This window comes from Phaethon aethereus (genome assembly GCF_964289735.1).
Source record: "Phaethon aethereus genome assembly, chromosome: 2".
NCBI classification, from domain to species: domain Eukaryota; kingdom Metazoa; phylum Chordata; class Aves; order Phaethontiformes; family Phaethontidae; genus Phaethon; species Phaethon aethereus.
The window spans coordinates 148,505,295-148,530,670 of record NC_138582.1 but is presented as its reverse complement, the minus strand read 5'-3'; the positions used below and the strand labels follow the sequence as shown (position 1 = coordinate 148,530,670).

General features: G+C 39.5%; 1 protein-coding gene across 1 annotated transcript in view; it reads left to right on the top strand.

Annotated features, from left to right (window-relative positions):
• The window catches only part of RSU1 (Ras suppressor protein 1), a gene marked incomplete at its 3' end in the record, with an annotated part of 112,827 nt that overhangs the window by 34,887 nt on the left and 52,564 nt on the right, over positions 1-25,376 (top strand). Inside the window, exon 7 of the mRNA XM_082015544.1 lies at positions 10,309-10,441. Coding sequence (XP_081871670.1) covers positions 10,309-10,441 — 133 coding nt within the window. The remainder of the gene's footprint in view (positions 1-10,308; positions 10,442-25,376) is intronic.

Sequence of the window (25,376 nt, the reverse complement as noted above, 5' to 3'; positions counted from 1 at the left end):
AAAATATTCACAAAGTTGTAGCTAGAAGTAAGTAGCCACCCAGAGAATGTAACTAGCTTATCTGTAGGTTTGCGTTTTTTATGTGAAAACAAATGTCATGATTTTTTAAAACACAGATTCTAATGTTGACTGTGTTCGTTGCCCTGCCGCCAACACACATGTGCGCACACGTACATGGAGTTCACTCATGTTTATGAACGTGGGAAGAACAGTGATTTCTAAGGATGCATTTTTAATTACCATACTCTTTTTTTCCGAAATGGAATGTTGACATCAATTGCTTTTAGGTATACTATTCAATACTGTTCTAGTTTATCAAATAATTTCCTCAGGTAAAGGGAGACACTATCAAAACTGTGAAGGTAGGTACGAACTTGAAAAGTAAAAAATTCAAGCTCTTTAAAAATTAAAGAGGGAAAAAAAAAAACCTTGATGGGGTAAGTAGCCATGTTCCTTTTTAAGGAGGGTGAAACATTTTGTAAATTAAATCTGTATGTCAGAATGGCTGAGTAACTCTTTAATAATTTTTTAGTTTTGAACAGCTAAATTACCTTCTGTGGATAAAGGATTGGCTTTAAATAGAAAGTTCAAGGAATCCTGCCAGAAGACTCAATATTTCCATCACAGAAACGCATTTTAAAATTTAGGTTTTCAAAATGACTCTAGAATTTGTGAATTAATACTATATTACACAAAGTAGTTGCTGCAGTTATTTGTTCAAACTAATATTAATTGAAATAGCAATTTACTTAGGTAATTATGATGGGCATGTGCAAACATAGGAATCACTTATTTCACAAAAGATATTTATTTTCTAAATATACTTGACATAAACAGCAAACTTTTCTTATTTCAGTATGAACTGTCGCTGCACTCTACGAGTGTTGCAACAGAATGCTGCTCACACTGCAAATACAGGTCTGGGGTGCTTGTTGGAAGCCTGGACATCCTGGGGCTCTTTGGACACCAGCTCTGAGCACTGGAACAACTAACTGATACCTTGCAATTTTAAAAAAAACCTACCTGTTTCTACTTTTGGAACTAAGACAAAGGTGGTGTAAGAAAGTAAGGGGCTTTACTGAACTTCCCAGTGACTAAACAAAGTAATTTGTTTTCTAGGACTACTGGTGTAGCAGTTACTAGTTAAGGAGAGTGTACATGACAAGATAGGTCATGGACAAATTATTTACATAAGAAAAGCATCTCTGAAAATTTGTTAATATTCTAATTGTGCTTCTCATTTTAGCCTTCTTTTAAGTTAAAAAAAGGAAAAAAACCCACCACTTTTTATGTAGTTAGAAAACAGGCTGATTCCACAGAGTATTTGATGGGAGTTAAGGTATATAGGAAGAGATGACAACTCTGCAGTTTCATTATACACAGAAAGATGTTTTCTATAGCCCATCATTTAGATTTATACCACAAGCATTCATTTCCCTGCACTGCTGTAATTCTTGACAAACTTCCCAAGGTTCAGATTAGATCTCACATTAGCTTTTAAAATATGCAAGTCCTACTGTTGCTTCTCAGATGACTACAGTGTGTGTGTGTAGGCTTTCCTAATGTTGACTGTACTCTAAGTACCATCAGTGTAATAATAATGTTTCTGTCAGCAAATACTTCATCTGTTCTGTCAGAACTGTGGTAGGTAAGAGTACCGTAATTAATACCAATCTGAGCAAATGTAAAATTTGGTTCATTTTACGTGTTTCATAGTACTTAAAAGTGGTTTTGCTCTTCTGAGTACCTGGCAACCTGTGTTTGAATGGAACTTTCAGAGGTGTGGGGCAAAAGGCATACAGTGAATCCTTTCTGAACTCCTATTTTTAAAGTAACTAGGTTTTGGTCTGATAGGACCGTTCAAAGAGAGAATGCTCTGTTGAATTCCCAGGTAATTGAGAATCCCGGGGGAGTTTCTGAGGTTGGAAAAAATGTGCAATATATTTCAAAATAAATGGGGATGCTGATCCTCTAAGCCTGTAATAGTTCCTGTGCCGTTAAAATGTCTTCGATGTTGAACTACTTTGACACCACGTTAATTGTCTTTGTTCCAAAACCCATCTGCCGCGTAGTGTTTCTTGGGTTTCTTCACTGGGAACACTTAGCAGTGACTGTTGGTTTGCCCCTTGAGATCCCGGTCAGTGCTGGACATGTGTTACACAGAGCAGTGAAGGAGATGGTATTTCCAGCACAGCGTGTCACCTTTCGAAGGAGGAAGTCAGTGAAACTTAGCAAAACGTGTAGCTCTTCTAGTAAATGGTCTCTCTCTTACATTAGGAATATTGGAGAAATGAATTTAATCAACTTGTAAGTAATTTGAAATAATTTTAGAAAGAATATAGGAAACATTTTGAAGTAATTTCTTGGATTTTTGTCAAAACACTGTTTCTTCTGCGGTTCCACTTGGCTACCCACACAACAGCATCAGCTGAGCTGGTTGCCTGGGTACCTGATGGCTGTGTGTGGTGGAGTTTGGCTGTTGAAACAGCGTGATTTGTCATGTGGAAGTACAAGCCGTTAGCAGAGTGTTGTTTGGCTAGGAGTGCCTTGTGTGCTACATTGAATAAGTTCCTGTTTTGAGGCTTTTGTCTATGAATGTTAATATTACCTACTCTTTCTACTAGTTGTCCTGCTAAGGTCAGGTTTGTTGTGTGGAGTGATGGTAGAAATTGCCAGGGCTCTCCCCTTGTTTCCAGAGAGTTATCACTCCTCCTGTCACCTGAATATGGACGTGTGAGTTTGCCCAGCCAGGTGGGGTCCATATTCTGCCTGTACTTAATACCTGAAATATGGTTTAAGGGGGAAGTTCAGCATGTCATCCATTCTGTTGTCTTTCCAAGGCTTCATCTTCAGTCCTGACACATTCTGGAGTGAAAGTCTCCTTGTGCCAGACTCCCCATTACACTTCGATATAATGATTCTGGCTGACCTTTGCTGTGATGCTCAAATTTCATATAAATATCTCAGGACTAAATTCACTTTGTTTTAAACTCTCTTGTATGAAAGGTTGAGGTGGGACAGAGCTGGAGAGTAAAATTTTCTTGCCATAGAATTGTAATAGCGGTAGCTGAGGCAATACCAGTTTCCCCTGTATCACTTCACCTTTATGTCAAGGGTAAAGAATTCAAGATTTAGTTGGTCTGCTTTTACTTTATTTCAGCTGTGTCATTTTGGTAAGAGTTGGAGCAAATGGAGTAGCCATTCTGGGATCACACAGAATAATCAAAGTCTGTCTTTAACCTATCAAAGAGAAGAGTGAGAGGAGACTTATCTGCTGATCCTCACTAACTCTATGAGAAGAAAGCACAGGTCATTCTCCCTTCTAGGTGGGCAGAAGAAGCAGCAGCATTTGAGAACTAAGGCAGCTCAGTTCACTGAAATAAAGAGTCATAGAATCCTTGGGTTGGAAGGGACCTTCCAAGGTCATCTAATCCATCCCCCTGCAATGAGAAATAATAATACCTTAGTAGTTACTGTACCTGGCATACAGGGAAACAATACATATTTACTTTGGAAAAAATGGTGTACAAGAATGCATTTTAACAGTGATGAACCATTTGAACAAACAAGACACCACTGGGAGAGTCTATATCTCCTGATGTTTTTCAGACCAGATGTTTTTCTGTTTGAAATGTCTTTGTTAAACTCTTCAATTACTGAACTGACACAGAAATCTGCTGTTGGATGTATTCAAGTGAACATTCAAGTTGGGGTTTAATCACTGAACTCATTATTGAAAATTCTCATTTACATCTAAGAAGTTGTTAGAATAATGATGTGATCTGCACTCCTCTTTTCTGTCCCTGAAAATAATTGTAAAACTGAGGACAGGCTTAGGCTTCCATGTTGCTCATTCAGCCTTCTCTTACCCTGGGGCTTCCCATCTAATGCTCACAGGTGAGTCTGCAGACATTCCCATCTGTCTGGTCAGGAAAGCAGTCAGAGGAAGACTTCCACCCTACTTCTGTCTGATGGATGCTGTGGTGTATCCCTTTGGTTTATTTGTATGTACTGAATCTTGTTATTTGAGACTTGAACCTTTTCCCATTTAGTAAAAACACCACAAATGCTGTTTCGGGGTTCTCTGAAGTGCTGGTGACTCCAAGTGGTACTGTTAGACCTTCTCCAGTACAAGAACACAAGAGTGTTGTTGGGATTGATCTTTTGGAGGCGCTTCAGTCTAGGTTTAGATTTACTAGTTGTTTTCTTTTAGTGCATAGAAATGCATCAATAAGCAAATGTATATTTTTGACATATGCTATGGAGCTGTAGATTTATCATACTGAATATTTCTGTGAATATTTCTGCTGGTTCCAAAAAAATTGAGTCACACTTATGTACAAGAAGTCTTTGCTCTCTGTTGTCTTACTGCTCCTTTATAACTACTGTTTAAATCTACTCTTTTCTGTTACTCATCCTTCAAAAGTGATAGAGGTCTTCAAAGCAGAGCTGATCATACTTGTTATAGGAATGATGAGCGTTACCAGTCGACAGCTTGCATGTGCTTAAGACTGGTGTAAAAATCATTTGCTTTTGGTAACACTTTGTGGCATAGAAATAAGTATATGTTTTCTTAACATAGATTTTAAGACATCATTCACAATTAATTGCCTTGGTATTATTTTTATGACATAATAGTCATGATATTTCTTCCACCCCCACGCTTAAACCAATCCTTTTTTCTGTGGAGACAAAGCACATGCCACAAAAGTAATAAAAATTGTAAGCCCTGTAGTGTAAAACAAATCTAAAACAAGCCAGGACAGACATATTTTTACATATAACCTAAGTTTAAATTTAGTGTAGTGGATTGATACCTTACTTAGCCTTTAATAAAACAGGATTCGAGGGTACTTATATCTAAATAAAGAAGTAAAACTCATTTCATTCCTCCTGTCCTTACATATGACAGTGAGAGAGTAAGACCTTTGTGTTGTAAAAGGAAAGAATGTTTGAATTTCAGTCTTAAGGGAAATTGCTGAATGGGATGTGTTACAGTCTGAGGACTCTCCTCGAACTCAATGCAGTAGAGTGTAGGCTGGAAGGTGAGTCAGTATCAACAGGACGCGGATGTGAAACTCAAGAGTACACAGCCTAAAAATTATTTCCATTGATTTTAATGAAGCTCCACTAGGGATGAATTTAAACCATTACAAAGCAGCGTTGATCTGGCATTTTACAGCTAGGATTATGTTTCTTATGCTGAATGCCAATGTTCACTTCTCAAATGTCAGCGTTGTTTAATTACTTTATTTCACCTTTTAATTTTTGAAAGTATTTAAAGTGTTGCCAAGGGGTGTTCGAGTGGAAAGGACAAGTCAGGTTTGTGTTCATTCTGTTGTCTTTTGTTTGTATCGAAGTAATGCCCGTGTACACTAGTCATATCTTGCTATACCTTAAGTATACATACAGTGGGTAAATACTATACACTCCATGTATCGTACATAACAAGATGATGAGGAGTTTATAGTTGTAAGAGGTGCTTGCAGGCTAGCTCTAACGGACAGGAGGGGCCTGGGAAGTCTGGAGACACCCTTGGTCAAAGTGATAGGTACTGTTATCACTGGCTCTGACACTTACTTTCTGTAAACACGACTGCTGGAGGCAGCATTTTATTTGCTTTTATGAGCTCTTTTCTGACCTTTGCAGGCAGTTAAGCAAAATATGAATGTTCGCACAAACTTCTTTTTATTTCAACAGTACTGAAGGAAAATAACAAGAAACATTAACATGTTTTAGATCAAATGCAGCATAGATTTATTGAGGGAGGTGCAGGGAAACTGTAGCTGCCTTTTCCCTTTAATGTCTCTCAGGATGGGATGTGCCCACAAGATGTCCCTTCTGTCCACCCATGACTGTGGGAGCTCTGAATTTAAGCAATGATACATGGTATTTGTAGTCAATGGATGGCATAAGCTAGAATATATGAAAATTAAAAATATGCGTACTTTGATTTTTGTCCTCCGATTTTCAAGGGTTTGTTTTGGTGTAGATCTTTTTACTGTAGCTTCCAGGTGGCAGCTAATGAGATTTGGGCAGCAGACAGTTTTGAGGTCTGTACGGCTTACTACTTGGGCATAGGAATAGTTTGTTTTCAAGGTGGGTTAAACACAGAAGGTCAGTTCACACTGATCCAATTGAACTTAATGGTTCAGGATCATCTTTAGATACAATGAGTGCTGAGACAGAAAAAAAAAAAAAGTGCCAAGATCAGTTATTTCTGAGACCACACAGCTGGCTCCTTTTAGAAGGCTTTTGGTCATTCTGTGCAGGTTGTCCACAGCAGTCAGCTGTTAGACCTTTGTCTCTGCTCTTCTCTTTTCCAGACTCTATTCACTTTTCCGTGTCTGCTCACTGGTAGCAGCATATGTCCACTTTGCATTCTTCCTACTTGGAAATCTATGTTCAAGATAGAAAGCTTAAAACAAGTGTCATTCAGGCTTAGAAATTAGAAGGTTCTTTAAATATTTTAGACCTGGGTTCTGGGATATATAGTTTTGATTATTTATTTATTTGTAAGAATAATTTTAGAAGCCCTCAAAAATAATCTAAAAAATATCTAGGAAGGGGGCTGTGCTGACTAGTCTTAAGCCTCCTCCTCCTCTCTTACATGAGGAATGTGAGGTAATGTCATGTAATGCATGTTAGTGGAACCGGTCTCTTTCAGTCTGGCAAAATAGCAAGAACCTTAAGTCCATTATGAAGAAACATCATTTTAGTCTACTAGTTATGCCAAATTTTAGGGATGATAAACAAGTATTCTTTAATAGGCTGATGTGCATGGAAAGAAGAAACTGGCAATGACCAATGCAATCTCCAACCCTAATATATTTTGTGATTGAATCTTCAGTACTGGCTTTTTACTAGAGGCAATTTTGTATTTTGCTTACTAAAAATATCCGAGAGATTTGGTGTGATCTGTGTAGCAGAACAGTATATAAATTTCCTAAAGGCCTGGGGATAGTGTTCTGCTGATGCTGCTGTTAGACAATATGCATGAAGGCTCATCTGCCATGGCTCTTTCCTGGCCCACGGCTCTAGTGCTGCAGAGATGGAATAACAGCATTTCTTCGCACAGTGCTGCTGTAAAAAAACACCTGGGCGAGGAGACTGTTGGCGGGGGGATGACACATCTGTAAGGTGTCTGGTCGCACAGCACTCCTGCAATGAGCCTGGTGCCAGAGCCGTTGCTTCAGGCGGGTTTGATCATCTCTTCCACACTGCTGGGTTCATCTTCGTGCGCTGGGGCAGAAGGATTCATGCAGCACTCCCATGTGTTTGGTTACCCCAGCACATCCTGTTCCTCAGATGTTACTGAGACTTTGACCTCGTGCTTGGGACTCCTGGATGTCCTGCAGGAGGAGCAGAATTACTAAGCCTTTGATTCACGGATGGTTTAGCTGTAAGCACAGAAAGGACGCCAGGATATGGCCCCAAGCAGTGTGCAGTGATTGCAGGAGAGACATGTCCTCATTATATGGCTTCTTTGTTCTCAAGTGGCTTGCCTTGTGGCAGGAGGGCTGGCCTCTGTTTCCTCCCTGGCACTGATAAGGGGGGACAGGCTCTCTGTGGCTTCTTACCCTGCTCAATTTTCTGACCATTTGTGTCCTTAATTTCCAGATGAAAATTTTGGTATCGGACAGGGAAGAGTTTAAGGCGTCGGGTGCTCCATCCTTCCTCCTTTCTGTGAGGCGGCTCTCCTTTACTCCTCTGCGGAGGAGCACTAGCTCTCTGCCTGGTGCTTGCCATGAGGACAGACAGGTTGTTCCTTTTTGCATTACAACACTTGATTAAATTCTTCAATTAAAAGCCTGGGCTGTGAGGTAGCAGCTGACCTCTTGCTGCAGCTGTAGGCAAGCTGGTGGGACAGGCTGCCAGGGCAGAGAGGGACTAGATTTCAATGTGGATGCTGGAGTTTCAGGTGCCCCAATTTTCTCTGTAATGAGATTAATTTTATGCCTAGAGCTTCTGCCTGCCCTTTCCCTCTGCAGGTGAAAAGTAGTATCTGTACCTGTCCCCAATGCGTTTTGGGGAAAAACAGAAGGCAGAGGAAAATGAAGTGATTGCTTTGGTATGGGGACTTACAGTTCCTTTTGCTTGAGCAGCCCTCTTTTTGCTGTAAGATTTCTTTGGCTTTAATAGAATAGTGTTTTTTTACATTTAATTATGTTTAAGTGGGCCATGTGGTATTTGGAAGGGAAGTGGGCACGTTCCGCCGTGGGGATGGAAGCATATAGCAGTGTCCCCTGGGTGGCGGATTTCTGATGCAGCTCGGGAGGAGAGGATTCAGCTGAGACCCTGGCTATTGAGATTTTGGGAATGCATGACTTATTCCTGTAAGCAGCATTGAATTTGACCCATGATGGGGTCAAGCTTGCCTCCCCAAATTTAACTATTTTTATTAGTTGTACATAGATTGATTGTTTCACCTGGATGCAGTACTTGCAGAGCTGTAATTACAAGTGAGTGCTTACTGCGTTGGTAGTTTTGGAGAGCAAGGTATGTGGGATTTTTTTGCAGGTAATAAAATGGAAAATCCAATTTGCAATTGCAAAGCAAGTCCCTGAGCGATGCATGATCTTCATAGCTGCGCTGGTCAGAGGGCTACGGCTAATCACAGTGCTGGCTTGCTTCCCCGGTGGCCTGAAAACCGAAGAGCGAGCAGCGTGAGCCTGCGCCTTGAGCCAGCCAGCACAGATGCAGACACACCAGTTTCTAGCTTATTAGGTCCTCTTTGTCACAGTACTTAATCCTGCTCCCTGATCCTTGTTAGAACAGGGCTGCTGAGTCCCTTAATAAAGGAGATGGGTGCGAGGCTCCTAACGAGGTGCGCTGAAGCGTGAGGCAGCGAGGGCAATTGCCGCCTGACTGACAGAGGGGTGAAATGCTCCCTGCCTGTTGTTATTTCAAAAGAACAGGCCTCAGACAGCTGACAGATGAGCTTGCCGAGGTGATGGTGACTTGTTGATAGGCCGATATGAGATGCTTGACATCTTTTCACACAGCATAATTGTCTGTCTTTACTCAAATTGTGTTAACCCTTTTTACAGAGAGAAACACGTCAAGGATTAGCTGCAACGTAGAACATGCACCCAAATGGCCAGCAAGTGCGTGGCTTGCAGCGACTCCCGTAACATGCGTGTGTGTTCATGCTACTGACACGAGTGCCTTTAATTTTGAAAAACTCGCACATCAGGTTGATTTCAGATTTCTGTGACAGCTTGGCTCAGTCTTCCAAACCTTGTCTTTTTTTGTTTTGCTTTGTTTCTCATAGTTAAAGATTTTTTTTTATTTGTTACTTTAGCTTTCAAGGGGGAGGATATGCATCTCTTCATCATAAAATTCACAAAAATATCTTTTAAATGATAGCACAGATTTCTTATTTTAATATGAGGAAAATGTTTCAATGGCTAGGCTGTCCTGGAATTCAGCCTGTTGTATCCATAGTCATGAGGAATTTGAGTAGAGCCTGTACTGTTTTGGTTTTGTGTGGTAAACATTTACCAAACAAACAAAAATACCTCAAGCAAACCCCTGGAATGCCTCTTAAGTCTTCCTGTCAACAGAATAGGTAAAACTGGCATGCTGCAAGAATGACATTTTTGTTTGTTTTTCCTCAGTATAGAGAACTATAAGCACAGATCAGTGGTAGGATCTCGGTACAAACGACATGTTGGGCACTGGGAGGGAAAAAAAGCCTGTTTGGCATCGCTTGTTGACATTACGCTTGGAGCCATGATCAAGAAAAACTTTGCAATGCTAAACTTCAGCAGAGCAAACTCCTGCCACAGCATCCTTCTCCTTTCATTCCTGCAAGCCATGGTGGAGAGGAATACTGTGCTGAGTTGTCTCATAGGCCTGAAGATTATGTTTAATGATTGAGACACTTACTGCTGCAACAGAGCTAGGAGGTTCCAAGTTAGAAATTGGGAAGCCCCAAGTTCTACTGCCATTGTTCTGCCTGTGCTGAGTGAATTTACTCACCTACAGAAGGACACCCCAACACCTATGCACTATTAAGCCCTGTTCCAGACCAATTTGATGAAGAAATATTCTATTCAGTGGGCCAAGTTCAATCCTGTTGTGCAATATGTAGTAGCACTGTGAAATGAATAGAGTGGAACTGCAGCCATCATAGCGGGAGCTGCTATGTCCTCCTTTTCCTCTCCACTAAGACTGAAATATTTGCTTGTCTTATGGTTGTACTCTGAAATGAGTGAAAAGTTTTATATTCACAGCAACATATTTCTTTCAAATTTTTCTGATTTCAAAATTTTTTCATATGCCGTTTTGTTTAATCCCTTTCAGGTAATTTGGATTTGACTGGTCAAAAGCAAGTCTTCAAAGCAGAGAACAATCCTTGGGTTACCCCTATTGCTGACCAGTTCCAGCTGGGAGTATCTCATGTTTTTGAATACATACGTTCAGAAACATATAAATAGTAAGTATTGCTATACTGTAGCTGTGTTTGTTTGTTTGTTTTTTTTTTCCTGTAGTGTGTTTGGCAAATTGTTACCAGCTACACCCTTCTTCCATGATCCATGCAGTAGCTCGGTATTCAGGGCAAATATGCAAACCTGTACATTTATATTAAGGAATTTACTGACAAGAAGGTAAAGTGTGATTTAGACACGTTAGGAAAGCACAAAGGCTGTTTGATATTGTCCTGCATTTGTTGTTCATTTTGAAGAGCTATTAAGTAACATGAGAAATGTAAAAGAGCAAACATTACAAGCCTTTGGGAAGTAACAATTTTAAGTGTGTATAGTAACGTTTTATAGATTGAAATAGATATTTATTAATGGTTTTGGATGCAGGTTATGTTTTGAAAGAGATGTCCAGAATTCAAACCTGTCTTGATCTGGACTAGTTTGCAAAAGTCTACAACCATGGTAACTCAAATACAGTTACTAGTACTTTCTTCAACAGTGTAATTGGAAAAAAAATAAAACTCATGCTGGGACTTCTCCATTTTAATTCAAAATTCTATGTACAAATGCTAAGCACTTGTTTAGGGAATAATGTCTTCAATCATTTACTGAATTGAAATATTTCTTCTCAGTAAAAATTTCTATGTTATCAGTCCAAGGTAATACTTTAGATGGGAAGTCTTTCTATGTGTCTGACAACAACCTTGATGCTGTCTTCCTAGAAGCAACAGGTAGTACAACACATAGTACAAACCTCTAGGTTGGAAAGTGAGTTTTTGCATTTCCCTTTTATTTAAAAAATACATTTTAATAATTTGAAGCATTTCTGACAATATTTTATATGGTAGCTGTCTGAACTCAATTACCAAAGGAGGGTATTCACAAGTGAAGGCTTTGGGATTCCAACTAAGTAACTGAGATGTAAATTTCCATATGAAACTAAATCATCCAGCAGCAGCTTTTGTAGGCTGTTCTTCATTTGCAGAATTTAAGTGAAAAGGATCACAGATGGGAGAGTGGTTACAAAAATTGCGTGTCTCAGAAGTGTTCTGATATTTATGCTGTAATAAGTGTTCTCAGGATAGATTTATTCATAGATTTAAGTAGGCTGCAACACCCTTCTTCCAGTAGTACTCTGTACTACAGACACGGGGAGGGAAGCATCTGTCTGTCTCCTTAGACCATCCCCTTCCCACAGTCCGTTGTGTAGCTGCATCTAGATTTCCTGATAATGTTTTGCAATTTTTTTTTATTAACAGTTTTATATTTCTGTTTGAGCCATGTAGATTAGGGACCCTCAAGCTGTTCTCACAGCAACAGCTCTGGGCATCATGAGGACAGCAAAGTTTCATGGACTGAAGTGCAGTTTTAAGAATTTGACCCATATTCAATTTGGGGGGAGTGGGGGGCTGTGTGGTAGGTATCGATAATTTAAAAAAAAAAAAAAAAGATTTTGTAAGTGTGGCTATATTAAACTGCTCTGGCAACTTTCCTCGTGCAAAACAGACATAAAAGGTTCTGTAATTCATCGCTTTCCTCAACTATTGCGCTTTGTTTTAAATTAGCCTTATTATGTTTGCTGTCTTGTTCTTTGCTGTGGTGTAACAGTGTCTTATCGGCTAATAGGCTCATTTTGATTTTGTCCACAGTAAATATTTGAAGCCTGTATAGTTAACAGTGTAAGCAAAATCAGACTCTACCCGTTACTAGGGGGGAAAAAGTAAAATCAAAGAATCTTTCCATGGCTAGCTCATGGCTTCTATTTTGATCTTAGAAGCTTATTCAGTTAAAATGTCATTATTTTGAAAGATTAGTGATGAAAACCGAATGCATGCAGATGGTAATAATTAGATGCAATTTTTTTTATATCCAGCATATAACCACTTTATATTTAAACCATAAATTAAAAATATGTTTATAATTTTGTTAGAATTCCAATAGCAACTTCTTTTGATTCTTGATTGTACTTGCTTCACACATTATAAAGAGAGTTTGCAGATTTTTCCTGCTGAAAAAATTGTCCTTTTTATTTGTGGTTTCCTTTAAATATGTGATCTGAGAATTACTTGGATGCCACCTGCTACAGACATTTTTCTCTTGCATTTGATTTTAGGTGTTAAAACTCATAGGCAATGGCATAATCTAGGTAACAGGTCTAGTAGCATTATTGTGCGCAAAAGCAAATAAGGTGTGAACACAGAAGAAATGAAAACTCCTTTTTTGTGATGAAATGTTGATCTTTCCCCACTAACAACTATACACCACCTTCAACTTTCTTTTTCTTTTGGAGCCTGTGTCCAGGTGCTGTGTCTTTTTTTTCATTAAGCAAATCACAAGGTTGAGATGTGAATGTAGTAATTTTCTCTGTAGATATCTAACTAAGCAAAATTGAGCTCTTGGGTTTTGTGGGTTTTTTTGATAATTCAGCCAAAAGAAAAAATTAAAAATTAACTTGCAACATTTGATACACCTGGCCAGCTTAACTTTTATTCTGAGACAAAGCAGTGCAGTTAAATGGATGATTGGATAGAATGCTGTTTAGATAACCTCACTTGCAACAATACCTTAGCAGCTGACAATCAGATCAGTAAGTTTATCTTCAGGTACTTTCATAAACCAGGAACTATGCATCTATATGGTAGATGGATTTTGAGCTCCAGAGATGATAATTGTCTCCCATGCCCATTGCTTTTGCTGGCTGATTGGATATATTGATTTTACTTTGTTTACAAGTCTAACATTGTCTATACTAAGCTAAGACAGAGAGGGTATGCTCATACAATCGCAAGTGCCAAGTTTCAGGGGCTTAGCAAGTTACGTTTCACTAAGTGGGTTTATGCTAATACAGTTTATTTTGTGTTTGCAATGACTAGAACATCATATTTATTCAGTTGCTGTTATCTCAGCCAGAAAGCGGTAGCTCAGTAAGTCTTGGCAATGCACTCACAGTCACGTTACTGAACTTTGAGATTTCTACTGATGGCTGGCGCAAACCGTAACTGGATGCTGCCGTCGGTATCAGAGGTTTCCACTCAGGTTCTGTGAGGTTGCACTTGTGAAGCAACTACCAAATAGATCACAGGCCTCTTCAGTCCTTCGTGAAATGTGCTGGCTGGTTCAAGCACAGTTAGTGAAAAATTACACCCCATTTTTAGCTTTGTCTTAGGATATTCACGCTCTAGTGATTAATTGGTAAGTAGGAATGACACCCATGAGGGATGATTGTGTCTAAAGATAAAATGTCATTTGTCTCACATACTTCTACATTTTCATACTCCTGTTCTACGTGGTACTTGCCCACGAAGTATAAAACCAGAATTGCACTTCACTTCAGAAGCATGTTAGCCAGTAGGACCCTCAGATCAGCTCTTCTTACTTTGTAGCTTCTTTCATTTCCTTTAATTTCCTTACCTTTCATGAGAAATGATGCCAGGCGATTTTTTTTTTTTTCCAACCATCATTTTTCAAGGAAGACTTGTGCTGACAAAAAGATGGGCCATATATTGTGGCACCAAATGCGTGTGGAGGGGCTCTTAATTCTTAACAGGAAATTCAGCAGCTCTTGGCACTTTGCTAGCTTTTGTTGGCTAAAATACGCCCACTGCACATATCATCCTGTGACAGCATCATTTGGAAATAGGTCAGTTTGCCAAGTATCTAATGATTCTTAATCTCTGACTGCTGTGCTAACTTTCTGAAAGTTGTTAGCTGAATTTTGACTGTGATTCTACATATACTCAGGAGCTGCCATTAAACTCCCCATGTGGTGTCACGATAGTGTTGAAAAGCAGTTGAAGAACTTGCTCGAACAGTAAAGGGTAATGGCAACCTCATCTCCTCAAAGGGCTTAGCTAAATGTTTTATTTTTTATTCATGCCTTTAGTCAACTTTCAAAGCGACCTTTATGTTGTAAGCGTATTCTCAGAGGATATTCTCTGTCTGGGGTACTGACAAAGAGATGATGGATTGTATGATTTAGTGGTTACAATGTACTTAGACAAGTGCAGGCAGACATGAATGTTTGAAAGAAAACAGTGAATTAAGCTCCTGTGAAGAACTGAAATCCTGTGATGCTCATCAGGATCAGTGTAAGATAATTAGTGATTTGATTAAGATGAGGTAAAGCTGAGATGTGCAGTTGGTATCAGTGGGTGGGTTTGGTTGCTGGCATTTACAGCAAAGTTAATCCAGAAAGCTGCTCTACGTACATTTCTGGCATTCACGTGCTTTTGATCAGTCTTCATGTGAAACTTGCTCTTTGCCTGTTTGTCCTTCTAATAGGAAAGGTAATGATTTTGCTTTTATCACAACAGACTCTCCTGCAGTCGTCGTCACCTGATAGTGTAATCTCAGCTAAAACAAAATAATTTGGTAGGTCCTGAGTGCTTAGAATAGCATTCAGACTTCTAGCATTTTTAAGCTGTCGTTGAACCCAGCAATCACTTTTTAACACTTTATTTAATGATTGTTGTCTCCCTGTTTGACCTCCTTATTCCAGGGACGCGGAATTATGATAGAAGAGTCTCTGTTTGTTAAGTTTCTAGAAAGCAGGTTTTCCCCACAAGGCAGTCAATTTGGAGTTAAGAGTCTCAACAAGATGTTTTGCGAAAGGAAGCAAGTTGCACTTTTCACATTTCCATCAGGAAAGGCGGTAGAAAGAGCAAGCCACTTTAAAGACTGACACATTAACTCTTAGCGGAGGGAAGGGTTTGACAAGTGCTGTGCTGAGCATGTATCGCTTGGCAGCATGGGACCGTAGGTTTCCCTGGGCAGGCTGCTCTGTGCTAAGCATTGTAATTGAAAACCTCATTTTATCGGCAGTGACAGTCTGGAAAAATCCACTTTTGATTCAGTCCTCTCTTTAAGAGACAATCTTCACAGCTTTCTTCTTGAGAATGAAGTACTGGACCCCACTATTATTTAGCAGCTACTTCCAGGGCAGCAGACACATGAAGTAAGAGATTCTTCTTCTGGGTTGTATTAACGGAAGAGTATTTCAGCATTTATTTTTAACAACTAGAGGAGACTGGCAAGATGCTTGGAGTAATGCACTAGAATACAAATAGTATCCTGAAATAATTCCTGTTCTTATTCCACAGTTGTTAAGCCTATATAATTTCAGCTGCACAATTTACATCCAAGTTGTAATGATGATGATCGGTAAAACCACATGTCATGGAGTGGAAAAGAGGTCAAACAAATAAAAAATCCATGTGTTGGTGGTTGGGGAGCATTCTGAGGAAGTGGGAATTGCCAGCAGCTCAGATGGAGGCATCAGCAGGTTGAACTGGTAGGAGGAGAGACTGTCCTGGAATGGTGTTACTTGTGCAGCATAGTCTTGGGCCTGCAAGAATTTAATTTTTTTAAGTTAGCACAAAAAGCAGGAGTATTTCAGTGACATTTGCTGGTGACACAAAGCTAGCAACACAGAAGAGAATCAGCACATGACACAGGGAGAATTAGCAAATGAAGAGTAAGACTTGGGTGTATTAGTTGCAGGTTTTCTGTGAGCCACCAGTGTGATACGCTGGAGTGAGGAAAAGATAGAGAGGCACAATCGCCAGAGCTAGGCTAAGAGAGTGGAAATTATCCACCACAGAAGAGGAAATACTATGCAGTTCTGCTCGTCATGTTCATGAAAGATGAATTCAGGCAGGAACAGGCAAAGTGAGGAAGGATAATAGCATGATAAAAAGAATTAAGAGCCAAGAGGAGATTTCAAAGGTATTTGGTTTATTTAGCAAAGCAGAGACTGGTAATGGAGATCACTGCTGTCATTGTGAGGGAGAGGAGGAGGACAAGACTTCATTCAAGGCCTTAAAAAAAAAATGGTGGATATAAGAACAAATTTAAATGAGGTGGTCAGGTGTATATTTGAAGGAAGGTCTCTAATTATTAAGGGAGCAAGGTAATAACCTTCTGATACAAATAGCCTTCTGACAGAAGAAATGAAAGCCAAAATCCTGTTTCTTTCAAAGTGAGCACTGATCAATTTGAGCAGGAGTATGTGACGTGATTGCTTCTGGCAGAGGGCGGCATGTCTGTAATGCAGCAGACCTTTATGCTCCTGTATTCAAGTCTCCTGGTTTTCCCTATATATTTAGGTAACTGCAGTGCAATTGACATTATGCTGAAGGAGACAAAGCTCTGTTGTCTGTTAATATAAATAAGGCAAAAGATTATTTTACATTTTTCCTGCATTTAATAACTTGTTTAAAGAAACATATATGGCACTTTTGCACAATAGTTTAAAATAACTAAAAATTTTTAATAAAACTAATAATTACTTGTTATTATATAAATTATATATTCATGAGGAAAAATTCATTTGGGGCTATACAAATCTTCATAATATTCCTTTCTCCACTTAGGTTGAAGAGATACAAAGAGAGAATGCTTCTCTTTGGCTGTCTCTAAGTAAAATTATATAACTTCTTGTATTATTCAGTCATCATCTAATCTTGTAACAATACCAAAAAGAAGTGAATTGAGCACAGTATGATCTCAGGAGTAATTTCTAATGGTGAGTATTCTGGACTCTGGGGGAAATAAAGATGGTAGAGAAGAACACAGATCAATTGTTTTAAACATCTGTCCTGGTTTCAGCCAGGATAGAGTTAATTTTCTTCACAGAAGCTGGTGTGAGGCTATGTTTTGGATTTGGATTGAGGAAGTGTTGATAAGGTGCTGATGTTTTGAGCTGTTGCTAAGTGGTCAAGGACAGTCCAGCTCCTCGTGCTGGCCTGCTAGCAAGAAGGCTGGGGGTGCATGGGGAGCTGGGAGGGGACACAGCCAGGACAGCTGACCCAGGCTGACCAAAGGGATATTCCCTACCATATGATGTCATGCTCAGTATAGAAAGCGGTGATGAAGAAGGAAGGGGTGGAGGGACGTTCAGAGTGATGGCATCTGTCTTCCCAAGAAACCATTACGCGCGATGCAGCCCTGCTTCCCTGGAGATGGCTGAACCCCTGCCTGCCCATGGGGAGTGGTGAATGGATTCCTTGTTTTGCTTTGCTTGGGTGTGCGGCTTTTGCTTTGCCTGTTAAACTGTCTTTATCTCAAACCATGAGTTTCCTCACTTTTACTCTTCCGATTCTCTCCCCTGTCCCACCGTGGGGGAGTGAGCAAGCAGCTGCGTGGAGCTTAATCGCCAGCTGGGGCTAAACCACGACAATGTCTAAAGTAGATTTGATTCAAAGGAGTACGGTTCGGTGCCTCAGATGTTTGTATGACGCAGAGAGGTCAACGAAGATTTAAAGATCTTGGATAATGTAAGTCTACCTTGCCTTGCTAAGAAAAATATGCCATAATACTATTTTTTTCCTCTATTTTTCTTTTCTTTTGTCACTCATATTCTTTGGTAGTTTGTGGAGTAGAAGGCTTCATTCGTTAGTTTTCTTCTAGGCTCAGCTCTACAAATCCTTCTAGAACAGGTATTCTCGTTGTTCCTAGGGGGATTGCTCTTGTGCATGTGCTCGTAGGATGAAGCCTTAGTAAATACTTCCTTTTCCTTTCTCATTTGCACAGTGTGGTTGTCCTGGGCCCTGTACAAGAAATAAGATGGTGTTTTGTGTCCCAACAGTCCATTGCTGGAGCTCACTTCTATATTTCGGTAACTTTTTAGCCTGGCATCTTTACCGTTTGGCCTCTGATGTGGATGCACCATCTGTGCCAGTGGTAACTGTGACCTCTGTGACCACCCTGTATTTTAGGGTGGTTTCAAAGACTGGGTAAAGATAGCAGAAAAGAGACGACCTCAGTAATCTACCTTAGATGAGATTGTCTGACTGAGATGCCGCATCTCCTGTGAAGATGAACTTAGGGCAAATTAAGCTTTCCTCAAAGGATGGCAGGAAGCAAGATCCACCAGAGCTAAGAAATAAACAAGTGTTAACAATCCTAGTTCACACATTTTGATAACATACCAGTAAAAAATTTTAATTAACCAGTAAAAATCTTTTATCAACCTGATGTGGGGAAATATAAAAATGTCATTTATGTTTGGTTCAGTTGTATCAAAGGCATGGTACTGTGTATTTTATATGAAAATACTGATTCGTATTCCAACCAAATGTTGTATTTATTGGCTGTATTTTAAAAATTGATAAATATATTAGTACATTATTTCCAAAAGGGAAAATAGATGACTCACAGTCCTGACATCTTTAGACAACATTTACATGCAAATCTGTAACTCTTCCCTTAAGAAGAGCAAACTGGAACCCATGTTGAAAGATAAACAAGACAAACAGTATCTCTGTATATTTGTGTTTAATATATTACTAAGATGGATATGTAATAAAAACAAAGCTATCACTGATGTATCTGACAGATACAGATACTGCACATATAAATACTGGCCTAACTACTGATATTACCATTCCCTTTGATGTGAACTTTCATATAAAGTTTAGAATATTATGCAGTAATCCATTTACCATGTCAGGGATGATAACCCAGGGCTTAAGTCACTGGGGCAGATGTCTAGGGTTGTGTTAGAAGCAGAACTGGAATGAAGAAGTGAGGAAGGTGCAGGAGCTGAGGACTTGATGAAACCAAAGGTAGGGAAACAGTGGCATTAGGATACAGGATTTGAGTAGGGAAGAGCAAGGCGAGATCAGTAGCAGAGTTAAAAATCAGTGGCAATTATGGTAAAATCCAAAATGAGAAACCCGTAGGGATGTCAAAGAAGCTGGTAAGAAACAGAATCAAGGACCTGGCCTAGAGGACAGGTTGGGGTCTAAGCAAACAAGCAAGGGGCGAGAGGTGCAGCTGCAGGCAAGTGGCACCCTGAGGAGCAAAAATGATAGGTGGGATTGTGTAAAGTATGTGCAGTGGGAAAGAGGGACGATCCAAAGTGGAAGCTGTCTTGTTAGTCATGGGAGAGACTGGTTATGGCTATCTGATTATGATAAATCCTAGAAATTAAATGGGCCGTTCTCTGAACTGTGATAGTCAGATTATTAATAATGATGAAGGAAGGGAAGTCATGTTCTGTTATGATTCTGTTCTGTCATGCTTCTGTTCTATGTTCAGTGCAAGCAGGACGATCTTTTAGGGAAGACAAGTTCTTTCTCAGTCCACTAAGTAGAAGCCTGACTAACACTTTGTTGTGAGAAATGGTTTAAACCTTCAGGCCTGTGGACGTGCACTCAGAAGGTTTAGGAGACTTGACTGACAATGTCTGGAATCACCAAAGTTCAGTCTTAATTAAATGACGGTGTCAGGGAAATGCCAAAAAGTAACAGAAGTGCTGGTATCCTTCCAACATCAAAGAAGGCAAACAGACCAAACTGGGTTTAGTCTGACATCAATTTTGGCTTAAATAGTGAAGAAGAGACATGGCATTCTACCAGTGAAGATTTAAAGAATATGACTTTAGTATGAATATAATTCGTACAATTAAGGCATAAATATGACTTTGAGAACTATTTCCTAGAGAAACATTATAAATTTAGTTGGTCAAGGCAACTCTTTTAGCTACATAGAATTTTGTGAAACTTGCAGCTTCTACAGCCGCACAACCTTCTCATTAGAAAATGAACACTGTATAATGTTAATAAAACACTAAGAAGAATTAACAACTGGCTGATAGGTCTTGGGAGGTAATAACCAACAAGGACATTTCTGGTGAGCTCCACGCAGATCTGACCTGGAACCATTCAATGTTCTCATCAGGTATTTGGACACAAATATACGGTTGTTTGACTAAAAATTCTAGGTGACCTAGAAGGTGGTTAAAGACAACTGTGAAAATATGGGCTGTTCTGGATCACTTAATGAACTCTGCCTGTGCATAATTTTTTTTAAAGCTGATCAAGGAGTTATGTATCTGTGAATAAGACATGCACGATACACCATGCATTGTGGTTATGATTATGGGAGGAGATAAAAAGGAGTGAATGCTGTTTTCCAGAAAGCAGTTGGCTCTGAAAAATGTTTTAAGTAATATAACTGAAGTGCACTGTCAGCTTGCAGTTCAATGCTGTATCTGAAAGGCCTGAAAGGAGCCTTGGGTTAGTGAGTACAGGAATAGGAACTTATACTTTCAACATCAGCTGAGGCTGATACAAATTCAGTTCTGGTGTCAGTAGTTTTAAGGGATTTAAAAATGTATTTAGATATGGGCACCTCAAAATTATTTGAGAGCAGAAGTCAAGCAGGTTAAGAAAATAAAGCAAGGTAGAACCATGTAAAAGGATGCTTATTAGGGCAAGCTGCCAGGGAGTGTAGCAGATTTGTTTTCTCTTCTTGTGCTCTGATTGCTTCAGGATGCTTTCTGGGAAAATGTGTTTTAGAGCAACATCTTGATATGAAAGTTACTGTATGAACTATGATGGCTTTTAATACATCATACCTAGTATACAAAGATGATGTTCTATTGCCTGATTTTAGACTTCACCAGAACTGCCACAATTTTAAGGCCTCGTATCCAGTAGTGTGCTTTGCTGCTGTAGCTGCTGTGGGCTGGTGGGTCCACCTCCTTGTCTCCAGTGGATTCAAGAGGTTTTCTCAACATTTCTGGGTAGTGTTGTTGCTAACCAAAGGCAATGTGTCCAAAATGCATGCAGTTAAGAAACTTGACTGATGTTCTTTGAAGGTGGCTTACCTAATCTTTTTTTTTTTTGTGATGATACTGCAGAGAACAGAACTTGGACTTTACAGTAGGTGACAAAAAGGATACAGCATTTTGAAGAAAATCTTTGAGACTGCAACAAGGAGTAGAATAAATAGGAAATGGCAGACAAAACATACTAATTGAGAACTAATGGGGAAAACATGTTGGTAGCAATAAGGGTTTTCTGGTAAACTTGTGTAGCTAACAGTAAGTAGTGGTGAGCCTGTTAACCCTTTGTAATCTTCAAAATTCAGTTGATTTGTTTTCTTGTTCTTTTCTTCAGATTGGTTCTTTACAGCCAAACAAGAAGAGTTACTGCACACATTTGCTGGTTTTATTTGAGAGATAAATTAAAAAAGTGGCGCTTTTATAATCAAGCAGAACCATCTGCAATTTCTATTCTCTACAGTCATATCTGTTTTATTACATGCTGGCTTTTATTGAACTCCAGTTTCTTATTTCAGTCTCGTGTTATCCGAGGGGTTTGTGTGATCTTTAGCAAATTTTTTACCTTACTGGTAAGGGCTATCAGTTAGATAGTGTCCCTAATTTTGTGATTGCTTTTATCAACTGTTTGTCTAGTGGAAGGCTGAAATGGGAATGATTCTGGTATAATTTGCTGGAGCCACTTGTAGTGCAAGGTCTGATAAACTTTTTAAAAGCAATGATATTATTTTAGCAGGTATTACTGCCATCCAGTTTATATGCACTTTTACAGCCCCTTATACCTAAAGCACCATGTTGAAAATGGTTATGATCAGATTTTGTTTTAAATTTTTTATTAGTAAAATTAACTTTTTCTTGAAAAATATAATCTGAAAATCAGGAGCTTCTACTGTAGATGACACAGGATTTCTCAGTTCTGCATTTCAATGCTTTCTTCCATCCAGACAGGAAATATCCCTCTGTTAAAGCTGGAGATAGTCAGATTTAGGTCCTGTTTAGGCAAGTCCTTTTGACTACAGATTCACAATGGATTTTTTTCTCTTTTGTACCCAGCCATGTTAATAATTTAACCCTAAAAATCTGATTTACTGAAAATCAGTTAGTATCAAATATCTCAGGAAAAAATATCCTGTAGTTTTTTTTCTTTATTACACTCAATTGGGAAATAGGGGAAAGAAATTACAGTCTAAAGTGAAGTATGCAGGAGCATAAACAGTAAATAGAATTACTTAGGATACTGACCATTTCAATTGCTCGTGCTTCACCAAAGCAGCATAATAAATGCCAAAATATTAGCCCTCTTCATAGTTTTGCCAGATGTTTTAAGAAGCTGTCTCCAATGCTAGATGTAAACAGCAGCATTTATTTCACTGAATGGGGAACAATGATTCCCTGAATCCGTATTGTTATCCATAAAACCCACTTATAAATTTATAATCACATAGGTTTTCAATCCTACAATCATATGTCTTCCAACAAATTGCTGTCACGTGATGGTAAATATATGCAGAAGTAAACGGAGCAAATCCTAAACCCAGTGCTGTAAGTATGGTTCCCCTTGACAGGAAAATGAAAAATTTGATCCCTCCTCATGTTTATACCCGGATCCCTACCTCTGGCCTGCTCCAGTGTCTAGTTTTGTGAGACTTTCTGCACATTAAATGTTTTGGAAAGAGAGTGGGACCACAGAATCCAGGGCTCTTCAAAGATGCATTGCAAGAACGTGCTGCATGCAAAGACCCCACTAAGGTGATATCACAGTTTTGGAAGAATGGGATTTAAGCATGCGTGTGCCAGTTTTAACTCCTAAAATACATTTGACTTTTACTTACAAAGACTGAAACTGAGAAGACCATTTTCAGTCACCTTTCAACTGGATATAATTTCCAAGCTAAATTTTGAATGTTAGTTTTGATTATTGCAGTTGATATTCCGTCTCCTGTTAATTTCTTGGCTGTCCCAAATTTATATTTACTCTAATGTTGACTTTAAAAAAGGAAAGGTATGCAAGGACTGACAGTGATGATCCTGAATATAAATTATATCAAGCAAATTGATGCAAGATAAAATTACCAAATCAACCTTTTTTGTTCTATATTTTATGGAATATCTAATGCCTGTTTGGCAGTAATTTACTCTTGCACATGAATTTCTGACAGTTTCGATTCTTTGGGCTTATTAATCAATGTAGTCAGCACCAGAGCAATTTTTATGAGACTCACTAGTCATAAAAAATTTATTATCAGATAAATCAAAGAAACAACTAGCATCTTAATAGGGTGAACAAAGTGGCATGTAAAAGATCATTCAAGACTACATGTTTTTGACACTTGTGTATTGCATTTGCTGCTAGGGTCAGAGGTTTTGTTCGCGCTTTCATTAAAATAGTCATCACTGTGATACAATTGCTTCCTTTTGTGCTAGGCTTTTCTTCCTTCCATTTTTATATATGTATATGTATATTTCATGTTGGCGCCATTCTGGTAAAGCATGAAACTTCTATGTAAAATGTAATCTAGAACTTTAATTAAAATCTGAAACTTTTATCGTTAGTTGCAGTAAATTGTGTGCGCTTCAGGAGGAAGGGAGGATGGCAAGTAGTACCGTCATGCCCCGAATATGCTTCAGTGTCTGATCCAGTCGCATAAGGAGCACTGATATTCGTTCCAGTTAAGCCTCTGATGTCTTATTTGATACAGTAATCTTTCTACTTTCTGAAAAGATTACGTGTTTTTTGTTTGGTGTTTTAAGAAGAATTTCCCAGTCACGCTTTTTGTGGCTGTTGTTGTAATTGGGTGAAGCCAGAGCTGAATACTTCCCAAATCTACCTTTTTGTTAGAACAAAATGCTTGTCTCTCCAAAATGCTCTTGCATTTAACATTTGCATTGGTTGAGTCTTCTCCCCAGTCCGCGCACTAGTGATGGGCTTCCCTGGCCCGGCTGGCCTGTTTGACTGCGGGGGGACATAGCCGCAGGTGTGTGGTAAGAACCTGCTGGTGACAGCACTGGGAGCGTGGCTGGTGGCTTTGCCTTCCCCTGATAACTGCTATTGGCTCCCTGGCATGAATGTGTTGGTGGGAAAATGCACGTGCAAGCTGGTAGCCCTGCCCTCAGAGGAGAGCGAGTGTTTGGGGAATGATGAAGACAGAAAATGGCATTGTTTTATGGAGCCTGGCTTCATCTCAGTACTCAAACGTAGGCATGTCAAACAGTCACAAGAAGGATGAAGTCATCACCTTAGGTTGTCCCTGTAGTCAAGTGGCACCTCAAGGGGCCAAGACAGTTCCCCAAACAACTAGGTCATGCCCTTGAGGCTGAGGGGAGAAGGCTGGGTCCTTGGCCATGGCTCCATGGGTGGTATGCTGGTGAAGCAATCAAGTGGCGCCAGCCCGGTGTGTCTACCCCTGGCTGTGCGTTCCCACCCACGCCCCCAGGCCAGCGCTGGCTCTCGTGACCACGTAGCAAGGGGGCTCAGGGAGCTGATACAGCTGGAAACTAATTGCTTATTTTGGCACGTTTAGTCTGAATGAGGTATGAACTTGAACTTGGTGCCCAACAGCCAGCACTAGCCCAGAGGGCAGGGGTGCACAGCCATAGGAGAGGTAGGCCAGAGGTAGGTAAGTTTAAGTTGCAGGGGGTGATCACATCCTGCTGCATGTCCAATTTGAGGAGAACCTTCTGTGCATTTTTCACTTCTTCATTTAGCGCATGCAAACCTCCTATGACTAGAACATGAGTGCTTTTAAGAACTTAAAAATAAAAGCTCCCCAACATCGGTGAACTAATGGGAAGTCTGTATTTGTCTATGTGCAGAAAATGGGGGGAGGGAAAAAATCCTGGCAGCCTGCGTATTTCACAGGAATCTGGTGATGCTGAAAATACACAAGTCTCATTAATGGAGTTAATGTAGCTAGCTTTTGTATGTTTTCCCTAATAAAAAAATAACTGAAGGGAGATTGAATTTATTCTGTGTTAATAACCAGAAAGGATGTTTCTGGATGGCTACCAAGCGATGCAGAACTGTGAACAACACAAAAGAAACCCTACTGTTGCCTCTCCCACCCGACGCATGCTTTATGCGTTACCGGAGAAATGTATTTAACTTCAGCACTGTCTTTTTCCTGTCTCTGCAGTCCTAAGTTTGACTGAAAATAGGGCTGTCTATAGGATAAACAGCTTACAGACACACTTGTCTGGTAGCTCTTAAAATTTATCTCTCTGGTTTGATTCTAATTCAAGTGAGTTATGGCTGAAAATGGCTGATGTGGGTTGTTCACTTAGTGGTGTGTGTAAGGTGTAAGAGAACTATATATAGTTCACGTATTTCTCTTACAGATACAGTGATAGAGGTGTGGTGCTTTTAAAACTAATGATAACAT